The 19,749-nt window shown below is 42.8% G+C and overlaps 1 protein-coding gene across 1 annotated transcript; it reads left to right on the forward strand.

Moving 5' to 3' along the window:
* The first annotated feature begins 200 nt into the window (after positions 1–200).
* Positions 201–12,822, forward strand: LOC138772600 (BPI fold-containing family B member 4-like). Its single transcript, XM_069953116.1, has 16 exons — positions 201–324; positions 553–1,069; positions 1,732–1,836; positions 1,990–2,133; positions 2,218–2,281; positions 3,566–3,626; positions 4,718–4,809; positions 5,652–5,837; positions 6,062–6,115; positions 6,747–6,917; positions 8,108–8,175; positions 8,387–8,429; positions 9,747–9,810; positions 11,053–11,129; positions 12,554–12,581; positions 12,798–12,822. The coding sequence occupies exons 1-15, from the start codon at positions 201–203 to the stop codon at positions 12,575–12,577; spliced, it is 1,794 nt and encodes a 597-aa protein (XP_069809217.1). The 3' UTR covers positions 12,578–12,581; positions 12,798–12,822.
* The last annotated feature ends 6,927 nt before the right edge of the window (positions 12,823–19,749 follow it).

The raw sequence follows: 19,749 nt of genomic DNA on the forward strand, positions 1-19,749 counted from the left end.
GTTTCTGTTGTTGTAAAGCTGTACATATTGGCTTTGCCAAAATCCATGTTAGTTATTCTATTGACTACGTCCATATATACTGCGGAGGAAGGAAGCAAGCACGGCAGAGACAGCACAGCCAGGTGTCAGAATGGAAAGAATACACCACTTCCTGTACTATCTTACTATATTATCTACTTTTCAGATAACTTGATCCAAAGATGTTCAAACTATGGCGTGCCTGCTTCATATGTATATTGCTTATCCAGGCTCATTGCCTTAGTAGTGCTGCCAAAGGAAACAATGGGGCGGTGCTCCGTGTGTCTAAAGGAGCATTAAATAATGGTGAGTCCTGGATTTTATAATACATTTGAATTAGTTTATCCTGGGGATCCATTGGGAGCACACAAATAAAACTCTTCAGCTATACAGAACAAGTACAGGCACACATTGCCCCAGATTATTGACATTTCTACCCCACCCCATTCACTACCCACAGATGCGCCCCATTAAAAATCCCAACCACTTTAAAGTTTAGATGCTCATGTATGTATATGTGTTTTTCATTCACAGCTGTCGCAGGCCAAATGAAAGGAAGACCTTCACAGAACAATCTGAACATGCCAGTCATGGGTAGTGGTGGTGGTGACCTTGTTGGGGGTTTGGTTGGTGGGCTGCTTGGGGGTGGCGGAGGTGGAGGCCTTCTGGGTGGTGTCTTGGGAGGTGGAAATGGAGGCGGTTTATTAGGTGGTGTACTTGGTGGAGGAGGTGGAGGTGGCCTTCTTGGGGGGCTTCTTGGTGGTGGTGGTGGAGGAGGTGGAGGGCTTCTTGGTGGAGGAGGTGGAGGAGGAGGTGGAGGTGGTGGTGGAGGTGGAGGCCTTCTTGGTGGTATTCTTGGAGGTTCTGGTGGTGGGTTACTTGGAGGCCTTCTAGGGGGTGGTGGAGGCGCTCCTCCTGGCTACACCGATCCTCAAATTAATGGTGGCATTCTAGGAAAAGGTGGTTTGCTTGGTGGATTGCTTGGAGGAGGAGGACTTCTTGGAATACTTGGCAACGGAGGACTTCTAGGAACAATACAGGGCATAACTGGGTAAGATATACACATATTTTTAGTATGGAGTTGTATTGAGGAGGAAATGTTTTTGAATATCTTATTTGTAAACTTGATCAGTGGTCAGTTGACCAAAGACAAAGCCCCACATCTCCCCACATCTTTCAGCAGTAAAATGGAAGACGATCTGGGATTGATTGCTATGGGCATTTTACATTGGCTTCTATTTTACACACAAATCTGGGCCACAGTTTTAAAAATAGTTTAAAACGAATGTACCACCGGTACATCCATCGCTGTTCTGATAGTTACATGGATAGAGTAGCGCCAGTGCTGGGATGCCAGTGCCGCTGTCCTTTTTTTTTTTAACTGCGGCGCCATTCTATTCCTGAGCACCGGCCGGGGGTGAAGCACTGGAGGCGGGCTGGCCCCCAGTGGGAGGAAACCCCCGTCCCTCCACTGATTATAATGGTCCCCATCCTATTATAGGTAATATATAGTATAGGAAGTGGTTTAGTAGTTTATATTTTTGTATATTTGTATAGGAAGTAGTTTAGGCCAGTCAAGAAATATCTTGACTATCGGACAAAATTGTTACCCCTGGGTGAGGACGTATCAACTAATTCTCATACAATGCATCAAATGAATCTATATTCCAAGTGCTAGAAGGAATAGCTGTCGTATCTTACTGTTTCTTTCAGACTAAGAATTATAGACCTTACACTTCCACAAATATCTTTGCATCTCCTGCCCGGTATTGGCGTTCATCTGAACCTCTACACCAAAGTGGCAATCAATGGTAACAGGTAAGAGGGTATGCCAAGGAACATGTTATATACATAGCGGATTATGCTATCATCTATAGCGTGAAGAAGGTGGCATGTTTCATATAATTATTTATGGTACCATATAATAACTTATTTAGGACATTAAAACCCACCCTAGCGTGATATTTTAAGCCTTCTAGGATTTCTTGATATCTTGGTGGAAGTAAACATTACAGCAAGAACCAGACTGACACAGGAGACATCAGGAGTTCCCCGGTTAGTCATTGAAGATTGCCAAGCACTACTTGGTGGAATAAACATACGGCTACTAAGAGGGTGAGGAACAGTAGCTACATTCTTCCATATGTCTCGCTATGAATATTTCAATAACCAAGAAGCCTTGTTTTTTCCTTTACATAGATTACTATCAGGGATCCTGGATGGGCTTCTCACCAACCTTCTCCGAAATATTTTGCCAGGAGTGGTAAGCCTGTAATTGAGATGTTACCAGCTACCAGTTCCACAGGATAGGGGACAAGTAAGAGATCACGAGGGTCCGACCTCTGAACCCCCTAGCAATCTCTATGTCGGCCCCTAGCTTCTGTGTCATGGATAGAGCCACAGGTACGGCACATCAGTTAGTTGTTGACCCACAGCCTGCTGGGAAGCGCACTTCCCAGCAGGTACGGCACATGACCGGCAGCTCTTTCCATTCTTACGGAGGTGTTGGAGAAAGCTGAGTAAGCCGGAAGAGCGCAGTACTCCACTCTCTTCAGTGGCACCATAGGAATGAATAGAACTGACGGAAAGAGCCGAGAAAACCAGAAGAGTGCTTATTCGGCTCTTTCCGGCACCTCCATTGGAATAAATAGAGCCACGGGTCGGCCGGGGCGTTCGGAGGTTGGACCCCCTGTGATCTCCTACTTGTCGCCTATCCTGTTAATTTTTCTTGGAATACCCCTTTAACAATGGTAGTTCCGATGTGAACTGCCCTTGCTAACACCATCTAAGGCCGCAAGTAATGAACTTGTTCATTATTTTCACCCGCAAGTAGTGTTATACAATAGCCGTTAACTGTCTGAATTGCCATTGTTTTTACACTGTGGGAACATAGCCTTACAAAGTAAATCCATTATTTTCATAAAACATACACATGCTTATCATGGGATTTCTCCAGCTTGAATAAAAAGTGGTTAAAGATGGTTAAAGTGTCCCTGTCACTTTTAAAAAAATGAAAAATTTTGACCTGTCCTAGAGACAATGAAAAAGTTCTGATCAGTCACTGATGGTTAGGTATAGCAGTAAAAGTCCCCATACATCTTATACTTTAGTACCCACCAATCGCAGAGGGTTCGACCGTCGGTGTGAGGGGCTTTCATGACCATGATTTAGCCAGGGGTCAACAGAATGTGATGGTGCAAGCTGAAACATTTGCCATAGTGCTTCCCCCAAATACACTCTCTGTCTCCTCTACATTTACAAGCCTATTCCATAGCACATCTGTGGATCAAATCTACTTACAAATCTACTGTTACATAGTCGATAAGATGAAAAAAAAATCAAGAGTTCATCAAGTTCAACCTATGACCCTACTGTGTTGATCTAGTGGAAGGCTACAAACCCTTATGAAGCAGATACCAAGTAACCCATACTATACCAGTTGGCTCTCTTGGAATGGATTTCTACACAATGACTACATTAACCCAGAAGAAGAGAGTGGGTAGATAGTGATGTTAGTTATCTAAATGTCTTCTCTTTATACCTGCAGTTGTGTCCGGTGGTGAACGTCGTGCTAGACTTGGTTAATGGCCTTCTTATTACTGTGAACTGTAAGTTGACTATAATCCTATCGTAAACTCGGCACACAGTTATATCTCGGGCCGACATGTAATGTTTTCAGGTGTGAACTGATTGGACATTGGGTCTTATGCCAAGATGGCTTAAAAGTTCTTCCTCCGCTGCCCTACAATATGCCCTCAGAGGACATCTTTTTTGTACATCTTTTCAATGAGAGATCAATGAGAAATTGTTGACTCTTAGATACGTCTCTACAACACTCTACGACTACTCTATGACTCAACTACAACATTTGCCTAGTTGACAGACTTTGAGGAGGAAAGGATTGTCATCTAGCTTATTCTGACCTAGCGTTTAGGACATGGGTCTCCAAACTGCGGCCCTCCAGCTGATGCAAAACTACATTTCCCATCATGCCTGGACAGCCAAATCCAAAGCTTTAGCTGTCCAGGCATGATGGGAGTTGTGGTTTCACAACAGCTGGAGGGCCGCAGTTTGGAGACCCATGGTTTAGGAGGTTCTTGGAGCAGTGGTTACATGAGGGTGGGCACATGTGGAGAATAGATCACCCAGCCAGTCAACCAGTAGAAAAAAAACATTTGGTCTGCCAACAAGCACAGGCCACTCCTATAGTCCTCTAGCTCCTTGCCCACCATCCAAATTTAGGTGGCACCCTATTATGAACCTGTCTCTGACTGGACCATTATTGTCAATTAAGCATTTATGGGACCAGCTGGGACATCAGCTTTGGCAACCAACAGAACCTGTCCCCTTCAATCTTGTATCAAAGCTAAACACACCCAACAGGGTACTAGAGACGCATTAGATCCTGATTGTAGAGGTCCTAATGGTCACCAGGGCCATCCATTAGGTAGGCATGGAATCACGCGACAAATTATCCATTGTGGCCTTTTTAGCTGGTCTCCAGTATGACTAACATATAGGATATTTATAGGGATGGGGGTCCATCCTATACTAACGTCATATGCCATTAACCACTTTGAACCTCTAGATATGTTATCATATATTAGCCATTTGAATTGATATTATGGAATTTATTCAATTCTAATAGATATAATTTGTTGAAAAATCCTCTGACTGTTTCTTTTCTGTTTTTCTGCAGCGCTGGTTCCCCTTGGGTTAATAGGCAGCATTCAGTATACGGTATCAAGTCTTCCCATAGTCACTGGGCAGTTCATAGAATTGGATTTAAATGTAAGTCAATCATGGAATACTAATAGCGAAAACTTTACAATGTCAAATACCAACTTCTGACATTAAAGGGGCAAAATACATGCTGAATAATACCCCCCCCCCCCCTTCCCCTGGAGACAAACAATTCATTCCATACTTGTTATTATCTTTTTAGTCCTTCCCCCAGTTCCGAGCTGCTGCTTTCTGTTGAAGACATAAAAAAACTGTGTGTGAGCTGTTCTCTCGGTCTCCTCCCCTTTGGAGATGGCTCATGTAAACAGTGTCCCTGGCTGGCTGTTTCTGCAATCTGTAATGCCAGGAGGATTGATCACAGTAAGGTCATCAACTACTTGACCTCAGATTAACCCTCCCAGCATCACAGAGTGCAGAAACAGCTGGCCAGGGACACTGTTTACATGAGCCATCTCGGAAGGAAGGAGGAGTGAAGAGTAATACATATGAAACTAATTTTTAGTCCGTCTCAACATGTATTTTTACCATGAGAAATTAGCAAAAAATGCCTATACAGTAAGAATTGGTCCAGTGCTGTCTTTATAAAATTCCCTTCTTCATTGTAATATCAACTAGGTACAATGGTATCCAACACTGACGCACTTCAAACTAGTATGCCTTAGACATGGTCAGTATGATGGTTTTACTGCAGAAGCCTAAAGAGTCAATGGCCTAAGAATATGATTTATTACCAGTCACGCGAGCCGAATGTTGAACGTTTCTAAATTATGCCATATATTTGCAATGATTTTTGTACATCTAATAAAGTTAGGTAGTAAACGTTTCTTATTGTGCTCTATGCACTATATAAAATCCCTATGCCAATGTAATGGTCCTTTATTTCGCCATAGACAGTGGTGAGTCAGCTGGGCGGAGGTCTCATTGACTACCCTCTTGGTCACATTGAGCGTATCACCTTGCCCCCCATGAGAGAAGCCTCTGAATCCCAGCTTGGTCTTTCTGCCAATTTCCTGGGATGTGTTCTGACCGCTCTGCAAAAGGAGGGCCTGATGGACATTGAAATAGGGAACGGAGATGTAAGTACATTTAGATATAGTAAGTAACCTAACATAAGGAGAAGCTCCAGTCTTAGTGCTCTACTTCCTTAACAAGTAGGAGAGATTGTAATAACCCTTATACTGTACATGAACTGCTTATAGAAGCCCCTGTAATGCTCCATAGCAGACAACCTCTCTATATGAATATAATTTTTAGGGGTTATAACCAATGAAATAACCGACTGACTTATCGCCACATATAGGTGCCCGGAGTCCCACCACTGACTACAACTGTTCTGGGTGGAGTCATCCCAAAGGTAGGATGGAACTCCAATAGTATATAATATATGCTTAGTTATTAGTTCTTACATAATAGAAATATAGTATGGATGTCTGATGAGTTTTCATCCCGAGACATATTTTCTTTTGCCTTTAAAGGGGTACTCCGGCTAAAAATCGTTTTTATTCAAATCAACTGGTTTCAGAAAGTTATATAGATTTGTAATTTACTTCTATTAAAAAATCTCAAGTCTACCCATACTTATCAGCTGCTGTATGTCCTGCAGGAAGTGGTGTTTTCTTTTCAGTCTGACACAGCGCTCTCTGCTGACCGAGATTGGAACTGTCCAGAGGAGCAGAGGTTTTCTATGGAGATTTGCTGCTGCTCTGGACAGAGGTGGCAGCAGAGAGCACTGTGTCAGACTGGAAAGAACACACCACTTCCTGCAGGATATACAGCAGCTGATAAGTATTGAAATACTTAAGATTTTTAAATAGAAGCAAATTACAAATCTATATAACATTCTGAAACCAGTTGGTTTGAATAGATTTGTATGGAGCTACATTTAGAACAAAACCTCCATGTCTTTAATGTTCTCTATTCTGTACGTCTAGCAAAAGCTGCTTCTATATCTGATTATCCGAGACTTTTCTTTGTTATGTTTGCAGGTGGCTGCAATGTATAAAGAGGAAAGGCCGTTACTGCTGAGGATTTCCGTCCCCGGTCCTCCACTTGTTAAACTACAGAATAAGAAAGGTCTGGTGACGTTATTTGTTAAAGCAGAACTCCTGGTCTCCAATGCCGACTCCTCAGAGACCTCCATCTGTGTCCTCGGCGTTGTAAGTAAAATTCATTGGAGTAAAAGTGGCTACTGCATAAAAATGACCCTTGGGATATAAAATAGGAGAAGCGTCTTGTAATTTACCAAAAAGATTCAAAAATAGAATGGAAATATCTCTATATAGTGCGTGAGCTTTACACTGCACATCCCCTACTCTCTGCAGGGCTGGTTCCAGGTTTTTGCCTCAGTGGGCCCTTCATCCACTAACATACACAAACACACATTATGGACACAGACTCTGACTGACAGACTGACTGACTGACTCTGAATGACACAGACTGACTTACTGACTGACAAAGACACTGATAAACAGCACTTACAGCTCAGTCTTCTCCCTCTCCCTCTCTGTTGGGCTGCTCTCCACACTGTAAGGTTGAGGACCATTAGGTCATGTGATCAGGTCCTTCACCCTTTTCTCTCTCTCTGTGCAGGTCCTGCTCCTGTGTCTTCTGATGTTCAGCCGCTCACCCTGCACTACAGTGATCAGGCTGAACATTAGAACACTGGGCCCCCTCCCTCTCTGGGCCCCATGAGGCGCTATAGGCCTCGGCACTCACCTGGCTAAGCCCTGTGCTGGTGCCGGCCATGACTGTCTGCATTGAGTAGGATACATGTACAAGTGTGATCAGTAAGAGACTGGAACTCAATAATCTTGAGAACATTAGCAGTGTCGAACTGTCCAAGCTTGGTCATCTTACATTATAGATAATGGGAGAAACTGAAACAACTTTGTTCATGCTGTTTTTCTGTCTCTATGTTCACACTCAGCATTTTGGTCAGTATTTTTAAACCGAAACCAGTGTGGAACAAAAAACACAGAAAGGTCAAGACTACACAACGTCATCTTTTAGACGGCCACCATGTTGAGCATAAATAACTAATGTTATTTTGAAGTAAGGGACGTTATTTGGTCTGAAAATGTTAGCTGTTAAAAAAAATGGGCATAAAACGGCCAAAAAAAGGCATTGTGTGCTCGTGGCCGTAAGGTGCTGATCTTGCCATTATTGTTCTCTTCTATTGGTTTTATGCCTAGTTTTGGATAAAAATACTGACAAAAATACTATCTAAGGAGAATGACCACAAGAACATGGAGGCAACTTGTATGCCGCAAGCAGGAGACATGGACAATACAAGGAGCTGCTACTATTCCCCCACTCCCATATTATCACATTATGTTTCTCCTTATAGGATGCCCATTTAGGAGCTCAGTTTTCTGTAGCAGGAGACAAACTGAAGATCTCGATGTCCGTGGAGAGGTAATAGTAGACATATTATGGGATATACTGGGTGCAACAGCAATACGACTATGACTGACATAAAATGGTTCCAACTCGGTCGCTTCTCAGATAGCTATGATGGTGTCCTTACCTCCACAGTATCACTTACAGCAGCTCTTTTTCTTATATTTGACTACCTACCGCTATATTGGACTACTGTACGATGACATTTCCATTCTTATTCTTTTAGCACACATCTATCTCTGGTCTCCAGTTCAGTTGGGAAATTTGATGTAAGTATTGAGCGTAACAAAAAAGTATATATATATATGTATATATATATATATATATATATATATATATATACTGTATATATAAATATATATATATATATATTTATATTTACACTGATCAGCTGCCTAATATATATCCTGCTGAAAGAAGCCTATTAATAAAATACTATTTGCATGAAGGGGTGGGCATAGTCCACAGTGGTTGGGTAGGTGGTATATGTCCAAGTAAATTGGTGTGATGCCAGGATATAAGTTTCCCAACAGACATTTCTCAGGGCACCACACTCCCTCCATCAGCTCACCTTCTTTCTATGTGCCTTTTCTTATTTTAACAGGGGTTTGTTGTCCGTGAATGGCATTTATCATGTAGTCACAGGATAGTTGATAGATATATGACCGCAGGATGTGACCGATCAAGACAATGGAGGTTCTAAATTTCCCATCACAAAAGGGGGCACATTTGTGTGAACACAGCTCCATTCACCACTATGGGACTGATGGAGATGGCGCTATTGCTGCTGCTGATAGACCCATAGGCAGGGTAATGTGGTCACGCGGCCTATTTCCAGATAGTCAATCAATATTAGATCAATAGAGTCAGACTACCACTGCCGCCATGCGATGGCTCTTGTGCGAATGCCACAGATCTTCCGTGATTCCTTCAGCACCATACTACTATGAGTCACAATGGTAAGGCACTTTTTCACCCCTAGGGTATGTTCACACTGAGCAAATCAGGCGGAATTCCGCGGCAAAATCCCGCCATGCTCAGTGTTTCATTGTCCGTCTATGGGAGAGCGTGCGCTCCTCCGCTGCCGCGGCTCTCCGCTCAGTGAAGTGACATGTCTAAAACTACATCTCCCATCATGCCTGGACAGCCAAATGTCAGAGCATGATGGGAATTGTAGATTTGCAACAGCTGGAGAGCCAAGGTTCCCTACCCCTGTTTTAGGACCTTCTAAATATCTATGGGTACGTAATCCACTGCAGTAAAGTTACTTGTACTTGCCCTGTTACAAGACAGCCACCAGGTGACAGTAGAACACCTTCCGTAGGCACAATATAATATAGACATACACATTACAAAAAGAGGATAAAACAATAGAACAGAAGTATGACACAATACAAACTATAAACTATAGGTAGTGTGTTCGACAACCAGGAACGTTTGCTAGAAAACCATGTAGCGGGATAATGTAGCATTGTCCTATTCAAGTAGAAGGAGGCAACTCTGCAGCCCCTACAAACAACGGATCATTGGGGGTGCCGACAGCCAGACCCCCACCTATCTAATATGAATTTTCATTTCTCTCCCAGGTCTCTGTACTACAGGGATTAGTCGGTAACTTAATCAACCTTGCGTTCCTGCCATCGATTAACAGTAAGGATTTAATATGTCCCATCCTGACCTATAAGAACTTTCCTAAAAGATGGCCGGAGCCTAGCGGGAGGGGATGCTTTGTATTTATTATAATCCATGCTAGAAATCTACACAAGCTCGTGGCTGCTGTAGATTGTGACACATTGAAAGTCAAAGATGCACAACATGTATTAGGACGGCTGTGCCTTTAAGAAATGTGTTGCATCTTACTCCACCACATTTTGCCTTAAAGGGGTCGGCCACTTTATAGTAAAATAGTTCAGTGTACAGTATTAGTACCTGCACTCACGGTATATACTGACAGCAGCTCCCTGTGCACTCACTGTATATACTGACAGCAGCTCCCTGTGTACTCACTGTATATACTGACAGCAGCTCCCTGTGTACTCACTGTATATACTGACAGCAGCTCCCTATGTACTCACTGTATATACTGACGGCAGCTCCCTGTGTACTCACTGTATATACTGACAGCAGCTCCCTGTGTACTCACTGTATATACTGACAGCAGCTCCCTGTGTACTCACTGTATATACTGACAGCAGCTCCCTGTGTACTCACTGTATATACTGACAGCAGCTTCCTGTGTACTCACTGTATATACTGACAGCAGCTTCCTGTGTACTCACTGTATATACTGACAGCAGCTCCCTGTACTCACTGTATATACTGACAGCAGCTCCCTGTGTACTCACTGTATATACTGACAGCAGCTCCCTGTGTACCTCATAGAGCTAAAATCACACTCCCCTCCTCCAGGCTGTGCTGTCCTGCTCTTTGGTGAGTCTGTCCATAAGATGGCCGACATAGAGGACTATGTGATCATACCCCACCCCCCAGTGTCAACCATAGGCATATACAGACTCAGTCATGGACACTCGGAGGTGGGGCATGGTCACATGCTTCTCCATGTCGGCCATCTTATGGACAGACTCACCACAGAGCAGGACAGCACTGTCTGGAAAAGGGGGGGGGGCTGATTTTAGCTCTATGAGGTATACAGGGAGCTGGTGTCAGTATATACAGTGAATACAGTTACTAATACTGTACTATTTTTCTATAAAGTGGCCAACCCCTTTAAGTACTGCATATAAAATGCTGGTCTGTAATAAATACAGAGAAAAAAATATTTGTGTCTATAAAGGGTCTTCAGATCTTTGATAAAATTGTGTGTATACGTCCTGATTATTACTGATATACTGTTTTTATTCCTGACACTAATCTATATGTGTTACATCTCAGCTGTTGTAGGTAATGGAATCCCTCTACCCAGGCTGATGAACATCGACTTTAGTGACGCTGACATTGATATCCTGGATGTAAGTATTACACCTGTAATATGTATGATGTATTATTGTTATGCAAATTATATGAGGGTTATTACCATTTCCACTTAGTTATACCTGTAGGACTAGTCAAGTTAAATATTTTTGCATATACAATCATTTAGCAAATTCGCCTCCTTCTCCTGATATGCTGCTCTTTCCCACCCATTGTTGACAGCTTGTTGTTTAGGTTACCGACCACCACTCTGCTCTCAAGGCAGTGGTCTGGTTGGTGTATGTACTGTGTGTGTGTGTGTGTGTGTGTATATATATATATATATACCTTTTATTATATCACTTAAAACACCAAACACATTATTGCACAGCCATCACCTTTGCACTTTGTGCCACCACTCTTTTCACAGGAGAGTCTATTTGGGCGCTATTCAGACCTTGTAACGTGTTTTTGGCACTCAAATTGTCCTCTTCTTATATGTTAGACAGTATATATTATTTCAGCACATAGTAATATATCTTCAGCAAAAAAATATTTTCTTGTTTGAATTTTTGTATATGGAAAATTGGGACACTAAGTAGTGACTATAACCGTGACACTAAAGTGCAATAGAAAAGAGACTGTGACCATCATATGAATGCAATATGAAATAATATGTGCAATATGGGAACACAGCTGAAAAGTACATACGGATAATAATCACTATTAATGGTTATATATACTGTACATTATGCAATAGGAGGAAGAGTTGGGTGCAAAAAAAAACGCATGGACAGACAAAAAACGCATGAAAAACGCAATTAGGTCTGAACAGTACCCAAACAGACTTTTATGTGCTGAAATAATATATACTGTCTAACATATAAGAAGAGGACAATTTGGGTGCCAAAAACACGCTACAAGGTCTGAATAGCGCCCAAATAGACTCTCCTGTGAAAAAAGTGGTGGCACAAAGTGCAAAGGTGATGGCTGTGCAATAATGTGTATGGTGTTTTAAGTGATATAATAAAAGGTATTTTTAATTGACTATTGGAACACTCAGTGATGATATGAAATAAACATAGTCCTTTATATTAATTTACATTCAGAGACTGTATATATATATATATATATATATATATAGCAGTATGTACTATGGGGAAGATTTATCAAACATGGTGTAAAGTAAAACTGGCTCAGTTGCCCCTAGCAACCAATCAGATTCCACCTTTCATTCTGCACGGACTCTTTGGAAAATGAAAATGATTGGCTGCTAGAGGCAACTGAGCCTATTGTATTAAATTATAATATTATTGTCTTTCACATGTTTAGATTTTTATTGCAATGAGTAGAAGCCAGGAATAGATCTAAAAAATAAGATGTATCAGTCCCATGTGTCCCTCAGTCATGATCTTTTCCTGGTTGTGTATGAATTAATTCCAATTAAAAACCAGAATAACACTTTTTCTTTTCTTTTCCTTAGGATCTTGTAGTATTGAATGCATAATAAGGTAAGATAGCACATTACCCAGTGAGAATGCATACAACAAATAACTGAGACCCCCACAGTCTTCTAGATGCACTGACGTGAATGGAGTTGTAGTACCCCCCACAGACTGACGACAGGGGCGGCACTGTTCAGCTATGTTTTTCTTATCCCGGATAACCCTAAGTCTATTCTAATTTCTGCCCCTAATGACTATTTCTATTTTTTTCTTTTTTTTCAGATATGAGATTATGGTAACACAATGGTGAATGGTAGAAACCCACAATTTTTCTGTCAGATGTTGAATAAAGACTGTGTAAGAACTCCATCAATAAAGGACTTACAGTCTCTAGAGAAATGTTATTATTTTAATAAACCAGAATGACTCCTCAGCCAGGTATTAAAGGGGTACTCCGGGCTGGGGGGCTTTTTACCTATAGCCGGGGAGGAGGGTGGATGAGGGCAATGACGTCCCCTTACCTCCCCGGTTCCAGAGCCGTGTCCCAGATCGCGCCGCTTCGTTCTGCGCTGCCCAGCCGCTTCCTAGTCACTAATGCGGGCTTGAGACGTGACGTTTTAAGTCTGCTCAGCCAGTCAGTGGCAGAGACGGGATCCCGCCTCTGCTACTGACTGGCTCAGCAGACTTGAAACGTTACGGCTCAAGCCCCTGCAGAGACCAGGAAGCGTCCGGGAAGCGCGCAATCTGGGACACGGCTCTGGAACCGGGGAGGTAAGGGGACGTCATTGCCCTCATCCACCCTGCTCCCCGGCCATAGGCGAAGAAGCCCCCCAGCCCGGACATACTTCTGAGTAACATGTCGGCTTTGCTATTACAAGACCTCAACACACACCATACATTTATGAATAAGATTTATATGTTCATAGTAGAGATGAGCGAGCACTAAAATACTTGAATGCTCAATTGAGTAACAAACCCCATTAAAGTCAATGGGAAATTAGAGCATTTTTCAGGAGCCTGGTGCTCTACATAGGGGAGGGTGTCTGGCCCACCTGAAAACCTCAGGTAGTGATGGAAATACCATGGAAATGGATGCGTCTAAGACTCCCAGGCCACTGTATTAGCTGCACTAGCTGTATACTGGACCACTATCAGACTGAGGTGACCATCCAATACTGGTATTCTATACTGTCAGATGATTTTTTTCTGAATCACGCAGGGAGATCACTAGTCCTAAAAAGCACGTTTTGGTAGTTGTGGAATAACGCTAGTACTCATACTGCACACTCCAAAACACATCTGTATCACCAGGGCCGATTCTGGGGTTTCTGCCGCCTGAGGCAAACCTCAGGAGGCCACCCCCCCCACGGAAGCCATATCACCTGTCCCCTCCTGCCCCCGCGCGACCCGATCACCAAAACGTGGCCCCCGCCGACCCCGGGCACTGACCACAGCCTGGAGGTCGATGAGAGCTGCCAGGTGACATCGCGATAGCCCGGTGGGACGTAGAGACAGGGGTGAGCGTGGGTGGCGGGCTGGCTGCGGCAGGACAGGTGAGCGGCTGCTGTCATTTTTGTTATATGAAACTTAAATAAAATGACAGCCGGGGGAACATAATGCCGCCCTTGGCCGGACCACTGAGTCTGCCGTCTGAGGCAGAATACTCATTCCGCCTCATGGCCGAAGCTGCCCTGTGTACCATAGTATACAACTGTGTTACCTAATAGTTACCCAATCTTCTGGCAATAGGTCAATAGATCAAGTTAAGATTCATAATGACAGGTAGAGTAGAGTTTAACATTGTGGAGTATGTTAGATATAAGAATCACAGGACAAAGCTCCTCAATATGGAGAACTTTTGGATGTTTGTACTTAAAGTGTTCCTGTCATTTAACAAAACTTTTGACACATATATAGAAGAGAATCCAAAGAACCCCGATTAGTCTGAATTTTTCAAAAAGTTAGGATTGGCAGAAATTTGAACCTCAGGAAGTTTGGTTCAGCCAAACCTGCTAAGATAGCATCGGCCACATGGCGGAGAGGAAGAGAAGGACACATGACTTGATCCCTGGTTAGCCTATAAAACCTTGCAAACAGCTCTCCTGGTAAGTTAGGAGGTAGTATAGTGGTGAGAGCAGAGAAGGTGTTAGGAGGAAATCTTCATGAGGGGCAGTGAGCAGTGAACAACACAGATAAGAGTAGGACCAGAAAAACCACTACAATTATAGCTAAAGCAATGTAGAGAGTGTGGTACACTATTTGCTGTGAAAAAGCAATACAAAGGGGGTTTGTGTCACTATTGCAAATAGTCTGTTTTAACGCAAATTCAAGTGTGACAGGTTTTTTTTGTGGTACACTGATTGTTGTGACAAAGCAGTGCATTGAGTTCTTTGTCACTTCTTTGCACTTTCTAAGATACTTGTTGCTTTTCCTCGAGAGAAAGTTTTTGACAGCCTGTAAAAAGCCATTGCTCCTTCACTTTCCAGATAAAAGACCTGTTGATTCTCCCAAAAGGGAATCATTTTTAGACCACTTATTAAAAAGCCATTGCTTCTTCCAATAATTCAGCGCAAGCGCACCAGCCGTCATCTGTCAGCAAATCTGCAGTTTGTTTTTGAAACGAACTGTTACCACTGGGTACCATTTACTTACCCATAGCCAAACAGATACTGTGAGGTCCCCAGCTATCTGACATGACAGGTGCCGGCCAGACAGCAATAAAGGGGCGGCATGTTCTGGCTGTCATTCTAGCACAGCCAGTCTACTTTAGGGCACCAAAGACACTTTTGATGATCCTCACTCCTATGCTTAACCACCATGCCCGCCCCTGCATGACGTTATCATTATGACATCCTTAAGTCTGAGTTAGAATAGTCCACCATAACTTTCCTGCAACTTCCACCTGACTCCTGAACCGCCAAACCAAAGCAGTTACAGTTAATAAAATTTTTTTATAAAATTATTTGATTTATTTTTCAATTTATTATTATTTTTATTTTTTTACACATTTATGCACGCTTAATACCATGAACATATAACCTAGAAGTACAAGTCCAGGCAAAGCTATTAAAATTGTGCAAAACAAAAATAAACCTTGAATCATAAATCACTTCTGTCAGGGATTCCTGGGGTCCGGGAAGATGGCAGTCCCTTCTCTTGACCCGCAACTCCTGTCCCTACCTACTTGCCCCCCTGGGCTAAACCCCAGGGCAGCAACTGGGCAACAGTCCCTAGCCTAACTAGGGATACAGGGCGGAAGACAGAATACACAGACAGATATACAATAACAGGTCAGACAGTCCGAGTCGGTAACAGGAGGTAACGTCAAAATCCAATTCAGTAAGCAAAGGGTAAACAGAGTCCAATCCAAGGTCGAGCACAAGAGGTAACGTGGTACAGAGGGGTGAGGCAGAGGCAACGTCCAGGTCCAAGTCCAATGGTAATATAACAGGCAGTATAACGGATACGCTGGTGAAGTTGGAGACCAAACATACACTGGCAACTTCTGATGGAACTGGCCAGACTAAATGCTGCCAGAACTCCCGCCCCAGACCCTGATAGGAGCAAGGAGTCTGACAGCAGTGATGCAGACCAATAGCAGCCAGGGAGCCCTCCCTGTGCTCTGAATGGAGCAAGCCCCAGGAGCAATGCAACACCTGAAGGCTTAACCCCACAAGCACCAGAGAGGAATCAGGAGAAACATGAAGCCGGGTGTCGGCTCCCTGGGAGCACAGAAAAAGGTGTGTGAATCAGGTCAGAGACATAGGGTGTGGGCTGGTTCTTTCAGCCGAATTCACACACAGGGAACGAATTCTAACACCTTCAGCACTCAGGAGAGGAAAAAAACCCTGTGGAGGAAACCTCTAGGGAACCATGGCTAAAGGATTGCCCTTCCCTTGAGTTTAGAGGGTTAATGCCAAACTGTAACTAATCAAATGAAAATAAAATTTATATCATCATCATATATATGGTACCATGCCCAAACTGATATTTAAAATAATACGCATTAATGCATTACACTTGCAAAAAGAGAATGAGTTGTAAAGTAAAGATTAAAAAAAAGTGGGAGGGTGGGAGGGAAATATTTTCCTCCAGATCTTCTTGTGAGAGAGTGAGAGGTTGTATTTATTCCTAAACCCCCACCCTCTTCATAGTAATACACTAGGCATACACTCCTCACTTTAAAACCAGAACCACCTGTGCTTATGTGTACAGAATTATATGGACAAGACTGCAGGGGCTATCGGTCCCCCCATCCCCCAAAAGTCATGTCCACCTTTGCTTAGAGCTCCGGGGGAATCTTTATGTGGATCTTTTTCTGATAGAGAACGCATTGTAAAATACCTTCTTTAATCGGCCATCAATTCACCTATGATATGTGATAGAGAACACACCGGCTCAGCATTGCAGGGGTTATTCTTCACACATTAAGAAGCTTCTGCTAACAAACCAAATTCAAACAAATAAAGTCCCTGAACTTCAGGTGTCATATTTGCTTTTGGGCCCATTTGACAGTAAAGTCGCTCGTTGATAAGATCGGCCCTTGTTATTATGCAGGTGTTCTCGGTCACTGCTCTAATGTGTAACTTCAATGGGACAAAGAGAAAGTTGTATCCAAAAACTGTGCAAATAACATAGGCTTGTAACTTTTCCAGTGACCTAGATATACGGGCGATAACATGGCAGAAGATACCGGGTATGTACAACAATAGTGTCAGAAAAACATCACATTCTATATAAACCGTATATCGTATATACAGGTATGCATCAATATTGTGTGTTCAAGTATTACACTAACCCATTTTTAATTTGACGCCACTATTATTAGGTGTTTTGTCAGTATATATAGCAGATCGAGGTAAAAAATGGTGCACACATTTAAAATTGCACATACTGTCATCAACTGCCTCATGGAAGTTATGCCACATAACCCCATAGTGACTGCCCATACAGGTGCAGCTGTCACTAAACAGCTTTTTGCTAGGCCATCCATACTGTACTGTAGAAGTTATGTGAGTGGCAGTGTGCTGTATGAGTTAAGTGAGCCGTGATGCATACTGTACTGTATCAGTTAGTTGAGGGGTGGTGCATACTGTACTGTATGAGTTGACTGAGCGGTGATACATACTGTACTGTATAAGTTCATTAAGCGGTAATGCATACTGCACTGTATGAGTTCATTGAGTGATTATGCAAACTGTATTTTATGCGTTCATTGAGCGGTGATGCATATTGTACGGTATAACCTAACCGATATACTGTACCATACTGTACTGTATAAGTTCATTGAGCGGTGATGCATACTATACTGTATATTGTACCATACTGTACTGTATGAGTTCATTGAGCGGTGATGCATACTGTATTGTTTGAGTTCATTGAACTGTGATGCATACTCTACTGTATGAGTACACTGAGCGGTGATGCATACTGTACTGTATAAAGTTCATTGAGCGGTGATGCATACTGTACTGTATGAGTTCATTGAGCGGTGATGCATACTGTACTGTATGAGTTCACTGAGCGGGGATGCATACTGTACTGTATAAAGTCCATTGAGCAGTGATGCATACTGTACTATACCATACTGTACTGTATGAGTTCACTGAGCGGTGATGCATACTGTACTGTATGAGTTCATTGAGCGGTGATGCATACTGTACTGTATAAAGTTCATTGAGCGGTGATGCATACTGTACTATACTGTACTGTATGAGTTGACTGAGCGGTGATGCATACTGTACTATACTGTACTGTATGAGTTCACTGAGCGGTGATGCATACTGTACTGTATAAAGTTCATTGAGCGGTGATGCATACTGTACTGTATAAAGTTCATTGAGCGGTTATGCATACTGTACTGTATGAGTTCACTGAGCTGTGATGCATAATGTACTGTATAAAGGTCATTGAGTGGTTATGCATACTGTACTGTATGAGTTCATTGAGCGGTGATGCATATTGAGTTAATTCATGGGCAAACTGTAATGTATACTAAATGTCATAAATGACTTGCAGGACATTTATGTGTTTTTAGACACCTGACACCTTTGTCTTAGGCTTGTTTTGCACCTCGTTTGACAAGGGAGTGTCTTATACTTGGTACAAAATTTTATAGCAAAGTAAGTCAACTATTAGGCTGCCATGACTGGGCCGGCAAGGAAAGCAAGGGTTAATATTTTTACAGGTTTATAGCAAATGACTGGGAGGGGAAGAAAAGGGGTTGGGACCGGGGGGCTTAAATATTCTTCCCCAGCTTTCCCAGGCAGATTGTGTCAGAACAGCAGGACAAACAGCAGCACCTGTCTGCACACCGACCTATGGCAGATGTCTCTGTTGTCCTGCTGCTGATGGCTCAATGGACTTCGACTGAGTATCTTGGGCGTAGATAGTCCTGTTGTGGCCATGTGGCCTGGTGGGCTTTCTCCTGAAAGGTGGACCCCACTACTTTCTACTTCCCACTACTTCCTCCTCCTCATGTCTGAGTTGGTCCTGGCAGGTGCAGATTTCTATGTACCTTAGTCTTGTGCCTCCTTCTTCTTCCAGTCTCCCCTCCTCTGTATCTGCAATAGTGGGTCTGTGTGATGATGAACCAGTCGTAGAGTCAACCTGATGTCCTCACAGAAGTCACAAATGGAGCCCGGCTTCCCCCTGGCACTCCATACCACAGCTGGGTGGCTTTTAGATCCCGTGGCAGTCATTGGTGGGGCATCTGTTCAGCAATCTGATGTCTGTCTGACCATGGCTGAAGCAGGAGACGGTCTGGATGATGAGAGGATGGTGGAAGAAGAGCTTTGTATGGATCCAAATCACCTAATCCAAAAACACACACAACAGTAACATAGAGAAAACTTTATTGAACTGAACCTGACCCCCCCCCCCCCAAGAATCCTTATTAACCATTTTAGAAAAGAAAAAACAGAAATATACAAGTCTAAAGTGGTCACTCAAATCTGTCATAGTCTATAAGGATCCTGCTATCCTGAAAAAAAAAAAAAAAAAAAAAAAAAAAAAGTTATGAATTAATAAAAATGAATAAAAACCACACATACATCCCCTCAGTACAGCATTGTGGCTGCTTACTGCCACAGGGTTTCACGGGAGTGCCATTTTTAACTGAATTGAAATTTTATTTTTTTTTTTTTTGGGGGGGGGGGGGGGGTATCATGCATCAACATCTGACCCAAGTTCAGTTTTTTTTTTCAAAGGTGCCCCTGTGTCATTAAAGGGGTAC

The sequence above is a fragment of the Dendropsophus ebraccatus genome, chromosome 14, assembly GCF_027789765.1.
Source record: "Dendropsophus ebraccatus isolate aDenEbr1 chromosome 14, aDenEbr1.pat, whole genome shotgun sequence".
In the NCBI taxonomy this organism is placed as follows: domain Eukaryota; kingdom Metazoa; phylum Chordata; class Amphibia; order Anura; family Hylidae; genus Dendropsophus; species Dendropsophus ebraccatus.